At 40.4% G+C, this 16,287-nt stretch overlaps 1 protein-coding gene across 9 annotated transcripts in view; it reads right to left on the reverse strand.

Moving 5' to 3' along the window:
- The window catches only part of VSTM2A (V-set and transmembrane domain containing 2A), a 71,138-nt gene that overhangs the window by 13,746 nt on the left and 41,105 nt on the right, over positions 1-16,287 (reverse strand). For all 9 annotated transcript variants that reach the window (XM_006022167.1, XM_006022165.1, XM_006022166.1 and 6 more), the window contains 3 exons: positions 14,623-14,789; positions 13,523-13,573; positions 9,139-9,475 (listed from right to left, as the gene is read on the reverse strand). In XM_006022167.1, the coding sequence (XP_006022229.1) occupies positions 9,139-9,475; positions 13,523-13,573; positions 14,623-14,789 (555 nt within the window). The remainder of the gene's footprint in view (positions 1-9,138; positions 9,476-13,522; positions 13,574-14,622; positions 14,790-16,287) is intronic.

Below are 16,287 nucleotides of genomic sequence, written 5' to 3' on the forward strand. Positions count from 1 at the left end.
GCATTTAATGTTAAGCTTAAGGTTAACTAGATCTGGTTTGTGTATTCAGCACGTTGGAGCACTGAGTCCTGTAACTGCCCAACCATGTAGAACATTAGTGGTTAACACACAGGGCATATCTACACAAGACACTAATGGCACAGTAGACTAATTCTACTGCCCATTAGCATGGCACAAAAAAGTACTAATGCGCTAATTAATGCACAGGAGAATTAGTCTACTGTGCATTACCATCACTTAAAAAGCATGTGCCATTGCTAATGCACAATAGCACTGATTACAGTGCATTGTTAGTACCTGTGATTACAGGTACTAAACTTAATGCACTATAATTATGGTGCATTAATGAATGTGTAGACACACCCAGAGATATGCAGATATGCAGAAATGTGGATGCACAGAAATGTGGTCTCTGCATTTACCTATCAGGTAAATACAGAACCTATTTTGCAAACCTGAGGCAAGGTAAGATTTCATTCTGTAATGTTTTCTTTCTTCCTGGCAGTTCTATGAAGGGAGTCAGCAGGCAGTTCTGGCTTTGGGTGTGGGCAAGGAGGTGAAATTCTGGCCCCAATGAAGTCAATGGGAGTTTTGCTATTTTCAATGGGACAAAAATATCACCCATGGTGCCAGGAAGATGGAAAACCTTGTTCTTTATGCAAAATTGAAACAAAGAAAATTAAGGAAGGATTTTCAAATTATCTAACTTCCCTTCAGAGACTCCTTTAATCTTCTTTGGAAATCCCAGAATAAATCAATCAATCTTGTCATCAAAATTTACTCCAAGGTGGACCTTAGAACTAGAAATTTCTAATATAGATGTTTAATATATTGTATGCACATTTTTGAGTGGTTTAAACATTACTGTTGATCATTAGAGGAGAAAAATAGGTCACGAAAAAAGAATATAGAACTTGCTGGGTCAGTGTAAGTCATATCTTGAGAGATAATTTTTTCTTTCCTTTTTTTTTTGTTCATATATCTTGGTCCCTCAGTCATTATACTTCCTTGCATTATGAGTAAAGTCAAATGGAACCAAAGAGCACTTCTCTGAAGATGATCAGTTCTTTACGGGTTAAGGTCATATATTCTTACTGGACGCATCTACATGAGCTGCTATTGTGCAGTCATTACTAAGTATTTATTTAGTACTTGTATAAGCAAGTACTAAATAAATGCACAATAACCAAAGTTACTCCACAGTAGCACTGGCAAATGCCTTTTAAGTGATGCTACTGCACAGTAGCCTAATACTACTGAACAGTAGCATCTTGGCACTGTTTTTGCCATGCGACACTATTGTGCAGTAGTATCGGGCTACTGTGCAAGTCAGCGTCTTGTGTCAAAGCACCCAATGTGTATCATCTAAGAAATTCACAATGGTATTATTTGAGAATTATTGTTTGAGAATAACTGAAAATAGTTGCTGTATTTCTATGAAAGCTAATGAAATGTAAGCTCTTAAAATAAGAAAAAAATAAGAGTATAGTATGTAAAGATATCTAATTTAAATAGAAATTATATAGCTGATTCAACATCTTTTTGATAGAATTATGGAAATTAGCATATAAAAGCATTTAACAGCAACAACAAAAAATACTAGTACTTTTTTTCTGTTGAATAAATCACTAAAAATGTTGACCTGCCTTCTTACCATGCTGAATAAACAATGTAGACTTCTAAAGATATTCTGCCAGCAATCCTAAAAACATCCGCACCAAATAAATCATGCTTCCTTTGAATAAGTGAGAATTCTGTCAGTCATCTTGGAGTGAAGGTTGGACCTGTGTAACAGAGAGCCTAGGGCTCCCTGTTACTCCAAGATAACAGCAGCCCAGGCAGGGAGCTCTGCAGTCTAGGCAGGAGGAAGCAGCTGCCGGTTGCTGGGGCAACAGGGCTAATGAGGCAATTAGCAGCCAACCCAGACACCCAGAAGTAGGTAGAACCCTGGGAATACATAAACCTGGGATTTGGACTGGCAAGTAGGCTAGCCCTGCTTACTGCAGGGTTAGGAGCTCCTGCCCAGGAGAGGCTCCCAGGGACAGCGGTCTGATCGCTTTGCTGCCTATGGGAACACTGAGGCTTAGGGAGCCCACAAGGAGCCAGGCTGGGAGGTATGACAGTCCAAGGGTAAGGAAGGTTTGCCCTCTTACAAACATAAAGAGGCCTCCTTTCTGTGTTGGTGTTATGTTATAGCTTGTGGGCTTGTGTTTACTTTATCATTTGGACTGGTGGTTTAGGGTTGGGACTATAGGGGTGGCAGGAAGTCCCATTGGTACTCAAGGGGTACATGATCTCCTTGGACCCTGCTAGGCTCAGGCTCAAGGCTCAGCACTTATTGGGCCCATCGTTGGCAGAGAGTGCAAGGCACAGCCACACAGGGTCCAGGGGCCTGGCGCCATTAAAGGCGCAGTCACACAAATTCCAGGGGCCTGGCAGACAGGGGCCTGGGGCTCGGTGACAGAAGGGACAAACAGAGCTAGAGCCTCAAAGCCCAGCCTGATTCAGTGGGCCCAGGCTAGAAGGCCTAGCAAGATTAAAGGGTTAGAGGCTTAGGAAGCTGAAGCCCCACACAGGGAACAACATTACAATAATACCCATAAGGCATGGAGCATGGTAAAGGGGCGGATTTGGAGCCACCCAATTAGCCCTTAAGGCTTGAGGTGCCCTTCGGTGACACAGTTACAAAGTGAGGCCTAGCAAGGGGCCTAAGGACTAGTGAAGCCCAGGAAGGGGCCTGAGCACAGACAGAGATTAGCAGGGTCCAGTTGGACTGAGGCCACGCAAAAGCCTGTGGGCACCCTCCCTATTCATCAATATTTTCATCAAGGCACGGCAGGAGAGACAGGAAAGCACCCTAGGGGTGGAAAGGGGCACAGTCACAGAGCCACCTGGGGGCATCTCAGGCACTGGGGCCCTGACATGTTACAACCAGGGTGAAGACTTTTTGTAGATTGACTGTATATAGAGATATACAGATAGAAGACATAAAAATCATGGTGCATATTCTACAGTTTGGGAATATGCACCTGTCTCGTCTCCCATGCCTTGTGCCTGCATGCTGACCTGGTCCAATCAAATCACAGGGTTTCTCAGACCCAAACCTGGGCAGGCAATTTCCATCCATTTTATCAAGATCTACTGGCTACCAGAGTATTTCATATCCCCTCCTGTCACCCTCCTGCCAGATACTGTAAATTGTTGCAGTATTTCCTGATTTCTAGAATTCATTTGGTTCTGTAAGATGCCAAGACCTGCCTTCCCTTCTTTGCCCCCTCATAAATTACATATCAAAGCACTACTGGTATCTGAGGAATTGCTTTGCACATATCTCCTTTCTAAAATAGCAAAATAGTTAAGGGAAGCAAAGGTAGCTCTGGCCATATAGCTAATTCTGTGGCTGGATCAGTTCTTTCAGGAAACAAGTAAGAGTCTAATTGTAAACAGTCACAATTTGGACCTGGCATGATTTTCTTATATGTAGCCAAATACCCTTTGTGCTTGGTGACGATGACTCTGAAAAAAACCCACCGAGTTGTAGCCAGTAGCCTGCTTGGATCCTCTGTCAGAGGTTCATTGGATTGGGAGTAGTTTCTGAGAGGTACATACTGTCACCAAGTCACATTCTGCAGTCAGTAACACTGATGTGAATCTGGAGCCACTCAAGTAAATGGAGTTATTCTAGATTAACTCCCATGAAAAAAAACAAAATTAAGCTCAGTCTGTAGCTTCATTGGCTTCTTTTTGCTGGAAAATAATTCATTTAGAAGTTTGACCCCTTGCTAATTACACCAGTGCTTAGATTTATGAGAAATTTTGATAAATTAAATGAGTAATTTTACTTTTGGAACATAATATGCTGTTATGTATTATGCAGAAAAAGTGTCTATCACTCCACCTACATGGGACACTTTCTGAATGTATGCAGATTAGTCTGTCACATTACTCAGGTTGGTGTTATGTTGTTATGGCAGACTTCATTTCCTACAGACCATGAATATGAAATAAAAGGGTCAAGCTGTGACAGCTTTGACTTTTGCATTCCTGGCTTCTCCCTCCAATTTCAATAGACATTTAATGCTTGTTTAGGGTTTTTTTATTTTATTTTATATATGTTCTAATAATTATTTTCCTCACTTTCTGTATTGTATGGATGTTTAGCTTACAAACAATAATAAATAATTTTGCAGTGTTGTTGGTTGTAGCCATGTTGGTGTAAGGCAGGCAAGGTTCTTAGGTAGATGTGGTATCTGTTATTAGACCAACTAAATAGTTGGAAAAGATGTTCTTTGCAAGCTTCCAGGCACAAATGCCCTTCTTCAGGCATAGGGAGATTCTGCTGGTGTTATGTGTTCTCCAAGGTCTAAAAGAAGCTAATTTACAACATGCAGGTCTGTGAAAATGCAAATGAGTGGTAGTTTGCAAGATGATAAGTAGAGATAGGAGGGGAGGGGCAGGGAGGGAGGGAAATGTGTGAAGGCGTCTAAATGGTCAGCTGCAGGCAGGTTACCTGGGGTTATCAGATGATAGGCAGGTTGTAATGTGTCATAAATTCAATGTCTATATTTTTTGTCCATAATGTTTTGTATCCAGTAGATTTATGAACTTAAGTTTGTAGGCTCATCTATGAAAGGTGCTTTGTAAATTCCCTTTGAGGATTAGAACTGAGAGATAGGAGAGGGAGTGATTGTCTTGTGAAAAGTGGGTACCCACAGGTAATTGCATACAAGTTTCCCTTGCTTTATGCTGTACATGCTTTCCTGGAAAATGGTGTACAACTCAAATTCACATAAAGGGAACCCACTTTACAATGTAACAAATAGGGATACGTTCCAAGACCTCAACTGTACAGACCCCCACACCCACTTCTTTTCTACTTTGGTGAACGTAACACCAGCAGAGTCTCCCTATATCTGAAGAAGGGCATTTATGCCCAAAAGCTTGCAAAGAACATTGCGTGCCATAATTAATACTTTTCACTTTTATAGCCTTCATATCAGAGTTTCTCTTGAAATACTGCACAGCTGTTTATTAGTTAAGCTTCACAACATCCTGTGAGGTCAGCAAAGGATACACAAGTACCACAGAAATATACACAAGCCTATTAAAATTCATTATTTATCAACCATTGCTACACAGTCCTCTCACAACTATCACAGATATTCTCTTGCCTGGGTAAAAGCAGTACCCTCAGATACTTCTCTATGATAATATTTTGCAAATTATGATTTTCTTTAAATAGTGGTGCCTACTCTGGATATGATAAATGCTTCTCTTGTGGTACCTTTTAGATCTTTATTGCCAGTGCAAAACTGACACTTTGTAGAATGTTATAGTACGAATCAACAATGAAAGAGTTCAACAAAGTGATGTGTACCCTTTAGATATACATTTTGGAGAAAAAGAATATTTCTGCCATCAAAAGGAACTGATCTGTCCTACCCCATAGCTATGCTTGCAAAATATGTGAAAGTTGCTCTCTTCTTAATTCCCAAGTCATTTTTTTTCTTCATTATAAAACCAACATTTCTCTTCAATGTGCTTATAAACATAAGAGAATTTCCTACAAGGCAAAAAGGAAGACAACACTGGCCTAAATTCTGATACCCATCATCTATCCTGAATAATGCTTATTCTTCAGATAATCCCACTGAAGTTAGGGCCCTACTCAAATGAGTGAGGGGATCAGAGTTATCCCACACAAACATTTGAATTATACAAGAATGCTGTATTTTTTAAACAATATTTCCATTCTGCAGAATAGATGTTAACGACATGCAATGTAATCAAGCAGAATGATGTCTGTTCTCATACCAGCATCTTAAGTACTAAATTGAAGTATGGGAAAAAGGATTCATTTTCTTTTGACTACATAAAAACCCTGTAGTAGACACATGTTGATTAAACACCTTATTAAGAAAGAACATTTACTGTGTGCCTGCCTGTATTTACAATCTGCCTTCTGCCAGTCTGATTTCTCAAAGGTGGATACCTTCTCATCCTCGGCTGAAATTACTGCACTAAGTTAATTATGTCCAAATTCTCAACTGACAAATAAAGAAAGGAAAAGTTGGATCTATAAGATCACCAAAATATATCAGGTTTTTTTTTCAGAATGAGGAAAAATAAATGTTGACCCTCAAAAGTTAAATTATTGGCAAAAAAATTGCAGTCAGTTATATTATGGCACTTTCTGATAGAACCAGAATACAACATCAAATATTTTGAGCTTTATCTATGATTGGTGTTATTTGACCCTGTATGAACTGACGGCCCCTCCATACTTCATATTTATACTGTGATTAGCATGTTAATCACACCATAAATGACAAGAATGATACATGCACACCTAATTTATAGTCCATAAAATGGCAAGCTAGCCATAAAAATGTTCCACATATAATGTAGAACATTGTTATGGATGTTTAGTATGGCACCTTAAATTGAATGCATGGCATGTTCACACTCTGAGGTTGTCCAGACAAGATATCCAACAGTCAGCTGAGAGTCATCAGTTGAAATGAGACCTGGACAGCCCTAGTCTCCAACTGCCTGTTGACAACATTGCCAGGACTGGCCTGGCCAGACCTGGTCTGCAACTGACCCCAATTCTCCAAAAAAGCCTCAACTTGCCTTGGGAGCCCATGGTAATGACCCTGGATTGCCCTGGACTGGCAGCTGTCAAGGGCAAATCCCTGATCCCCAAATTGTGCCTCCCATTATGTATGTGTGACTTGGCAGGAGGCACAATTGTTGAAATCAGGGATCATATCCCATTGCACCATTAAATTAATTTGTGCCAGGGACTCAAGTGTCAGCTTGTAAGCAGAGCAAAAATCTGTTTCATCACAAATCATGAGTGAAGATAAGAGATTAAATCTGTAATATTTGATCAGTAGAATAGTCTAACCTTGGTCTACTAAGTATTGCTGTTGGAAAAAAGGTGGAGCAAGAATATAGGAGTGCTTCTTGATGTCAAAAGAAAGCCCTCTGTGAGATATAATCATATATTCAAAACTTTATAAATTCAGAATACTAATAAAGAACAGTGTCCAGATTACTGGCAGGACCAGACCTTAACAGGGCAAAGCAATGGATTAATTATAGGAAATAATGAATATTTTATGCCTGTGATGCTCCCAGCTTGGTTCAATAGACTACCCACTGCAGGTACACTCTCACCACAATTCAGCAAGGTTTGTTAGCACACATCTAACTTTAAGATCATAACAGATTATAACCGAGTTCATGCAGAGTTGATTGGGAACCACAATTTGCATTTTATAGGAAATTCTTCTATTTTAAAATTTGTTGGGTTTTTTTCAAATCAAAATAAAACTGAAGGCTTCCTAAATCTCCTGTGAAATGAAAATTACACAAAAAGCTTGGTATAGCATCAGCTGAAAGAATCAAAGCAAATATCATCTCAATCAAATCAAATTTTCCTTTTAATTTTGACGTAAAAAAAAAGATAAATAAAAGCCTCTTGTAAATAATAATAAATACATTCCCATGGGAAAAGTTGGATTTGATGAAGTGGTATTTTCTGGTGTTCACTCAGAACATTTTTAGTCAGCTTTGCTCATGTGTTTAAAGTTGGAGATGTCCTTGAATACTTTCTCAGCGTTTCCCTTGTTCTGTAAATGGACGTAACCCAGAAAAGCTTTAACTTGCACAACTGCCTTTTCAGAACATTTTTTGATTGCTTTGCAGTTTCAAGAAGCTTGTTTTGATCATTCCCAAATGTGTTCTGTTTCCTCATTCCCTTTCCATTGCCATCAGTAGCATATAATGGTGGAAGGTCACACAATGTATATGTGTCTTTGCATAATTTTGGCATTCACTGTTGGGAATGCAATGATAAATGCTCAATCTCATATGGCCTATTTATAAAGCAATAGACAAAAGTACTCAAATTAAATAGTTTAGCAGTTTCTCTGTAACAGACGATGAGGCATTGCCTGATCCAAAATCCATTTAAGCTTTGGATCAAACCTTTAGTGTTCTAAAAACTGACAAATCTGGCAAATCCAAATTATCTCTGAAACTTCTCCTATGAAGGTTTCCTGTGAAGGACAGAAATTTAAAAAATATTTAAGTGACTTTGGAATCAAAGGCTAATCTTCCAAAGTGGTGTAGGCACTTATAAACTTAGGGGCTTGACTATGAAGGGCACATGTGCATGAGACTTACTGCAGAGCTGCCTAATTAGCTATGCATTAAAGTCTCAGTGCCTACACATGCAACCCTATTAGGCCTCAGTAAACTAATTAACTCCACCGTAGGCTAGTACTTGTAAGCAGAAGTACTATTCTATGGTGGCATTCTTTAGTGTGCAGCAACACACATGTAGATGCTGATAGGTCTGGCTGGGGCAAGAGGGTGCCTGCCAGCTAGCTCCACACTGGGGCACCCTCATGCCCCAGCCAGCCATTCTGCAATAAGTTGAGCTGGGTCAGGCTGCTCCAACCCAGCTCAATGAACCATGGTCCAGGGCACTCATGTAAATGCAACTCCCAGGAGCAATTTACTCTGGAGTGATATACACCCTAGTTTATTGCTCCATGCTAATAGCATCTGTTCATGCACCCACAGGGACTTTGTCATGCACCAAACTAGGGTATTAATTTATCATACTGTTAATTCAGAATCTACCTTACAATATTGTAAGTTTTGTATGTAGACAAGTTCTATTTCTCATTGACATTCACTAACGCTTAGGTTTCGTGATGTCCAAACCACTTTGAAAACAGGAATTAGACTAAGACATTTGAAAATGCTTCCTGTCATGTTTTCAATTTATTGTGCCTAGCATGTAAAAAGAAATATTCAGTACAATCTCTTTTATAAGAACCTCCCATGGGAAAAGTTAATTAAAAGAGAGGATTCACTGTAATAGGGTTAGTCAATTTGCTACATCACAATAATGAAAAAAAAATGGGTGCCTCTCGTTGGGATAGTAAAATGAAGGGTTGTCAATAAACAGGATTTATTATATAATGAGGTTGTACTGGATATAAAAATGTACATATTGGGCACCATTTTTTTTTCTGAGTCACAACTTTTCATTATTCTATTTAAGTTCTTGTTGAATGCTGGTCAGCAGTAAAATGAAATGCTCAAAATGCTCTTCCATACCTGATTGTGGACTTTGTTTTGAGATTTTGGCTGCTGCTTCAGGGCTGGAAGTGGAGCGCACACGCTGATTGGCAGAGTTATGGTTGCTACTTGGAACAGCTGCTGAGATGTTCTTGCGAGGTTTCATATCTTGCAACCACATTGGGGATGCTTCAAAGGCCTGCATTCGCCGAGAGTGGCTATTCGCATTGACTTTGAGAAATGCCTGAGCCTTGTATTCCTGAAGGTCTCCATAGTTGGCATCTGTCACCCTGCACTCATACAAGCCTTCATCCTTTTTCCTCACTTTTGAAATCTGCAGCTTGTGGGAGATGTCATTCCCTTGTACTTTCACTGTCTGCAAATTTTCCAGGAAAAAGGAAAAACACTACATTAGACATTATCATTCCAACATTCTTTCTCTAGACAGAATATCCTGAGACACCGAGTGTGACTATTCTAAAAGACTGCATGCCAAATTAATCAGGAGCAAAACTAGCTAATTTCAGGAAAGTTCCACTGGGGGTAAATATAGTTCCTTATATTCATATAGAAGATTAGTGCCTTATTTCCAAAACTGTTTTGTATGATGTGTTCTGAGTGTTAATTGGTTTCAGACAAACAACCTGAACTTTCACATTCTTTTTAATTAATTCTTCAAGATCATGAACATTGTTAATGAGCTTTCTTACATAAACCTGATATCGCTGAATTTTGTTGGTTAAATCTTTCCAATTACATGACTTTATTGAATCATTCAACTCTTGAGCTAGTTCGTTAACAATCTTGTTGGAGAAGTTTGCCAATATTTAAGCTTCTTTAACAATTTATTAGATTATCTTGTACTCTTCACTGTGTTAAAAATTATCACTGCACATAGAATTTCTCCACATCAGACTTGTCCAAAGCCTTGTTGCTTTTCAGCTGTATTTATGAGGCCACCAAGATACGTAGCTATTTAAAAAAAAAAATCTATTATATACAAAAGCATACATATATTAAAAGAATGTGACATTTTGGTGATTTGACAATACATAACACAGAGTATGTATTGTTTTGTTAGAAAGATTTAGTTAATACAAAACCATTCAATGCAGTCTTTGATATCCTAATGCAATATAACATATTTTTCATCTTGTATAATTAATTTCAAAACACAAAACATGCATTTTTGAATATGGAACAAGACATTGCAATTTACTCAAAAGTCAAAGGTACCAAGAGATACAGGAAAAAGTAGCAGAGTCCTTTCTTTGTATACCTTGTTCCTTTGAGTCATTTATATTTAATTAATAGGCTATTATTTTATGGTTGTGATTGATAGCTGACCACGGTTTTTATAGATGTGGCCCCACAAAAAAACGAGCTGAAGGGATCATCAGAACTGACAAATATGATATTGAGAGAGCCCTGCAGTCTGCCTTGGTTTTGCCACTAATATCCATTATATAAATTCAGCTGCAAATGTAGCTTTATTCCATACAGTAGCAAAAGGATGAAGATGGCAAGCAGCAGGGAAACATTAGGATAATGAAGATGTGACAGATCATAGAGAAAGTTAGATTGCAACCAGGCATATGCTATTTATGATTATTCAACATATTGTGCCTAATAGCTTAGCATATTGTCATCCCCAGTATTGGCAACAGACTTATTCTGCCTAATATACTACATGAAGGACAATACTTATGGATCACACTATGAAATGAGATGAACTTACAACAAAAAAATTATAGTTTCCCTCTTTGTAGATCAAGTATGTTGTTTGATAAATTATACCTAAAAAACAGATGAGGAGTTTCAAGTATAATATTATATACACAAGAGGTGCGGGCTGATTATTTATTTCAACCTTATTAAATAGTAATAATAAAATATCTATTTTAATCAGGTCAAAATGAAAAATAGTTTCAAAGAAATATGAAACTCAATATAATCTTAAATCAGACATACAGACCAAATTCTACCTTCAATTATAAGCAAAATCATTGGCACTTCAGAGGAGGAACTGAGAATTTACTTTTTGCTTCCATTTGAAAAGTAGAAATGGTATTAAGATAAGGTTGTTTCATTTTATATGTTTTCTTGTTCCAAATTACAAAAAAATTATGTGTTTCTGCATAAATATGGTGTATTTCCAGATGAGCCCAATACCTCACACAATGCCATCTTTTTGTAGGAATTTGCCAAGTGTCCTTAAAACTGTATTCTTCCTATGATATAGATAGATTTCATTAACATTAATGGGATTTCTACATATGCATTCAAGAAAAAATAACCTCTTTTTATAGCAAGAATATTTAGAAGACCAATTTGATATATACATTTTAAAGCAAGTAAATATATTTTACTTAAACTTATAAAAAAAATTTGACTGCATGCCATCAGTGCAGTATTTGATAATATCGGCACACAAAATGAGATGAACATTATTAACCTGAAGATAGCTAGGATTTTAAACAATTCAAGATGGGCCATAATCTACAATTTTTATGAAATCAAAATTCCTATGGCCTTCAAAGGGAATTGTGAATAAGCAGATACTGAGAAAGAAGTAAATTAATCAGTAGTTCCCCCCAAAAAGGCCAAATCACGATCTGGGTCTTATTAAGCCAGGCACTGTACAAAAACTGTTAAAGACATGGACCACGTTATAAGAGGTTTACAGTGTAAGGTTTATAGGAACACAGAAAGGGTGAGAAAAAGGACTATGGTCAAAACATATGCAGTTATTAATGTGAAATGAACAAATGCATGCTGCAACCAAACTTTAATTAGTGCTATGCATCCAAGAATGGAATACAGGATTGAATCTTAAATGATTTGCCGATATTGCAGTTGATATTCCTGCTGTTGATTTAGGGTGAAATTATGCCTTTGGTTTCCCATCTAAAATGAACAATGCTTCCAGAACTTGTGGGAATCCTTATCCCCACTGCTTTGACTGGTAAGGAGAGGGACATACACAGTTACCCACTGCCTCCTCAAATTCCCTGGGGGACTCTGACAGAACAGTCCCTTCACCTCTCTGAGCACAGAACCTACTGATCTAGCATTCCAGAAAGGTGTGCAAAGGAAAGGAAATGGACCCACATCTTCCTTTCTTCTGCATACCCCTTTTCCTACACTGTCTGACTTGTAATTCAGACAGATTAGCTAATTATTAAATCTAGCCTTATCGACTCTGACCCTGCAGGTCTCACTCAGGAGAAACACCCAGTGAAGTCACTAGGGCTTTGCCCAAATAACAGCTGCATTATGGCGCTTGTACTGGATGAAACCTTTTCACAGTCACAGTAATATCTGTTTCCCACCAGCTAGAAGTATTTTTTTTTAAATCACCTGTGTAAATAGCCATATACTAAGCAGAAGGGAAATGCCAACTTGAAAGAAATTTCAGAATTTAATTCTAATTTAGAATTCTGGAGCCGTATCATTCCCTCCCTTGGTACATCCAAAGGGAAGATAAACTGTTCTGGCTGAGCAGAACCAAGTTAGTCTACCTTCATGAGAGTTCTCTTTGCTGGGAAGAGGGGCTGAAGGGAGCAGCAGTTCTTCACTACTGAATGAGTCATGTACACTCACCCCTTGCAGAAATCCTGGGGAATCCCAAGGGAACCAGGACCAGCCCAAGGGAAAACCCTTACATGTCATCATCCCTATAACCCCTTCTTCAGTGTCTGGCATGATTACTCTGATGACACCGTACTATGGAGACCATGAAGAGACTCCATGAGCAAAATAATGCAGGGCAATTAGAATGATCATTCTTGCTGAATTCTACAGACAGGTACAAAGGGAACTCTGACTTCACCATTACCCAATGTGTGGCACACCACTCCCTGCCTTCAGTATACTCAGTACTGTCTCCTGGCAGATCCAAGCTCCATGGAAAACCCTCTTCAGTCTTGCAAACTGTGTGTGTGCACATGTGTGCAGAATATGGAAGGAGCAGTAATGTGGATGAAAGAAATCTGCCTTATTCACATTCACAGGCTTGAGAATATTCACACATATCTTGGGAACATGTTCTAGTCTTATATTTTGCTTTGGTTAAGGGTTTTTTAAACAATGCAATTTAATAAACTCATCAGATCTGTGTTGTTTCTGTGACCACAAGGTGCCAGTGAAGAAACCCCCCCCCCCACAAAACAAACAAACAAACAAACAAAGCTATGTTTACTAATTGAATTTTCTTGCTGATGTGCCCTTATAGTAACTGTCAGGAAAGCATCTCTGTCTACTCCCCTCTTACAGAGGAACTAGACTCAAGGCAAGAGGAGCCCAGGAACTCAACAGTATTGACAGTTAGTACACAGCCCACAGGTCTTGGATACATGCTAATTAATGATAAGTGAAAAACAGCTAAGTGCTAGCAATGATCTCTCATTTGCCATATACTTACGCTTATCTTTGTTCCATCATTGTCCAAGTCTCTCTCTGGTAAGAGCTCCACCTGTTGGGAAAGAATAACATTTGTGACAAGCTGCATGCAGTGCCAGGCTGCTGTGCCTTCTGCAAGCTAATCATTAAGGCAGAGCCGACAGGCAGCCTGTGTCTGAGAACACTTGCATGCTAAGTGTGCCACCTACGGGCCAAAACACATTCCTGTGTGCTGCAAAGGGCTGGCAGACTTGGAAAGAAAGAAAGAAAAAATAACTGAAGTGAACAATTCCAAATCAGTTTTCTGCTACAGCTCTCCCAGCAGCGAGCATGAAAGGGCTGGGGCTCACTGACACCACACACTCTCCTGGAAACCAGAACAGAGGGATATTGCCTTGGTTTAGGATGCAGCTCTGGACTGCTCTCCTGTGCTGTTTGGCTTCAGCGTGGATCCTGAGTTTACAGACCTTTGTGAATGAGAACAGAAGGGGGAAGAGCTTGTTGAGACAGGGCACAGATCCCTCACTCCTATCTCAGGGGAAACGCTGACAGCGAAGGCAGGCTTGATCCCACCTTGGAAAAGCTAAACCACGTAGGTTCCTGTGGGGTTGTCCTGAAATCCTGCATGGAATACATTTTTCATGCTATTCTGCACGGCATACGTGTTTTCATGCTATTTAAGATGATCAGGACTGGTGACTAGCAATCCAACGGAAGGGGCCCGGGGAGGTTCCTTAAAAGGAAGCGATCTGGTCAGTGCCCTGGGTGCTCGCCTTTGAAGACTACAGTCCTGCACCTTCCCTTGCAGGGCGTGTGCCCTCCCCGCCCCTCTTCCTGCAGCTGCACTCGGGCGGGAGTAGTCAGACCTGCACATTGCATTGCACTAATGAGGCACTGATCGCCGAGCTTTGCCATTGGGGAACTAAATCCCCGCGTGCAGCAGCCTTTTAACATGCGCTCTTAGAAATAGAGACCCGAGTTTTGGGCGATCCGTGTGGTCTCCCTCTGATCTGAAGGAGGTCCCGTGCCCTGGCCTGGGCAGGACCGACTGGAGCCGTCGGGGAGACCCAGCACCTCCCTGCCCCTCTCCGTATTCCCCCTCCCTTGGCAGCGCATCAGTACCTGAGTGCCCGTCACCTCGGCTCCAGCTTCCTGGTCCTCGGCGGCCCGCAGGAACCACCACTGGATCTCGAGGTACACCGAGGCGGAGCCGCTCTGGAAGGCGCAAGACATCTCCACGTTCTGCCCTTCGGTGGCGGTGACATTTCGGGGGAACTCGGTGAATTTTGCTGCAAAACAAATGCACAGCTTACTGGGATCTGCCTCCCTCTCTCTTCTCCTTTCCCTGTTTTCTCCTGGGTTTTGCCCCCTCTCCCTTGCTTTCCTTCTCCCTGCATTTTTTCCCGGCTGCTCCTCTTCTTCTCCCCACCCACTCCTCATATCTCCGTTGTCTCTTTCTGATCCCCTTTCCCCATTTCTTTTCTCCTTAGCCTGCCCTCCCCCAGGAACCCACCCTTTCTCTCTCACACAGGTGCAGATTTTCTTCACTATACTCCCCCATCTTGTACTCGCGTCCCGCTGATGTGAGAGCTACCAGGGAAGGTTCCCTGGGGTGAGCAAAGTTACAGATAATTATATCCAAATATTCACCCAACTCGCTGAGGGATTCAGTACAAACCAATTGGGACAATCAGCCCAGCTGATTTACTGTGGTCAGTAGGTGAGCCTTGAGTGGCTATCGGAAATACAGATTTTAAATATACAGGGTTTTAAGGAGAGGGGTTATGATCACTCCTCAAAGTCCACATTTCAAGCACGTCATGGTCGTTACTTATTCTTTAGCTTGTATTCTTAACCAGGAAAACTGAAACATGGCTATTTCTGACCATCCTCTGTCCTAGCAGACACTTTTCAAAAACTAACCTTCATTTTGATATCCCCTGCAGTATGACTGTGTCCTCTCAGTAGAAGCACCGTTCAGAGAAAATCATACAGATGGGTGTATTTTAAGACCCTATCATCATCATGCCTCCCTGCACTCTCCTAGGCTTGTATGAACCTTCCTTCAAAACAGTGCAACCCAATGGAACCCACACTGGCCAGGAAACTGGGAAACCAAGCAAATGGATGAGGAAATAAATAAATAAGCCCTGTGCTTCAAATCAAAGAAATGCTGGGCATGATCAGAATCGTTGCTCAAAGAATTCACCAGGTAGTTTTCCATTGCCAGCTGTTACAGGTTGATTTGGGCATATTACCAAGCTTAGGAGGAAACATTTGGACTGCATGCCTTTCTATCCAATGCATCTAATATGGTTATGTGAATCCTTGGATCTGAGGGATGATTTGGGAATATAATGGACCCGTTTCACTTTTAAATTCATATTCCTTGAAACAGACTTTCTAAAGGCTGCAATGATTTTATTTATTCTCAAGGCATTTGTAAAACCCTACATGATATTGGGCCAGGGCTTGCCATGAACAGGCAAAGGGATCTTTCATTCTGCCTACTTAAAAATTAAAAGAAGTTTTCCTCCTTGGTCAGTGCTCGACAAAACCCAAGAGGAGTAGTGTTTGCAGAGCTGGTGCAGTGCTCAGCGGGCAGCCGTGTACGACCTGTCCATGGTGCTGAAATGTTCACTGCAGCCCTTAAAGTCCCAAACAACTGGATTCTGCAGAGCCAGGGCTGCTTCGGATGCGAGACGCGCCTGTTCGCGGGGGCTTCAAAGAGGTCCATCTTTTTGAGGAATACACGTAGTCACCGAAGGGAAAGCGGGGCATGAGAAG

This window comes from Alligator sinensis, unplaced genomic scaffold, assembly GCF_000455745.1.
Source record: "Alligator sinensis unplaced genomic scaffold, ASM45574v1 scaffold124_1, whole genome shotgun sequence".
In the NCBI taxonomy this organism is placed as follows: Eukaryota; Metazoa; Chordata; order Crocodylia; family Alligatoridae; genus Alligator; species Alligator sinensis.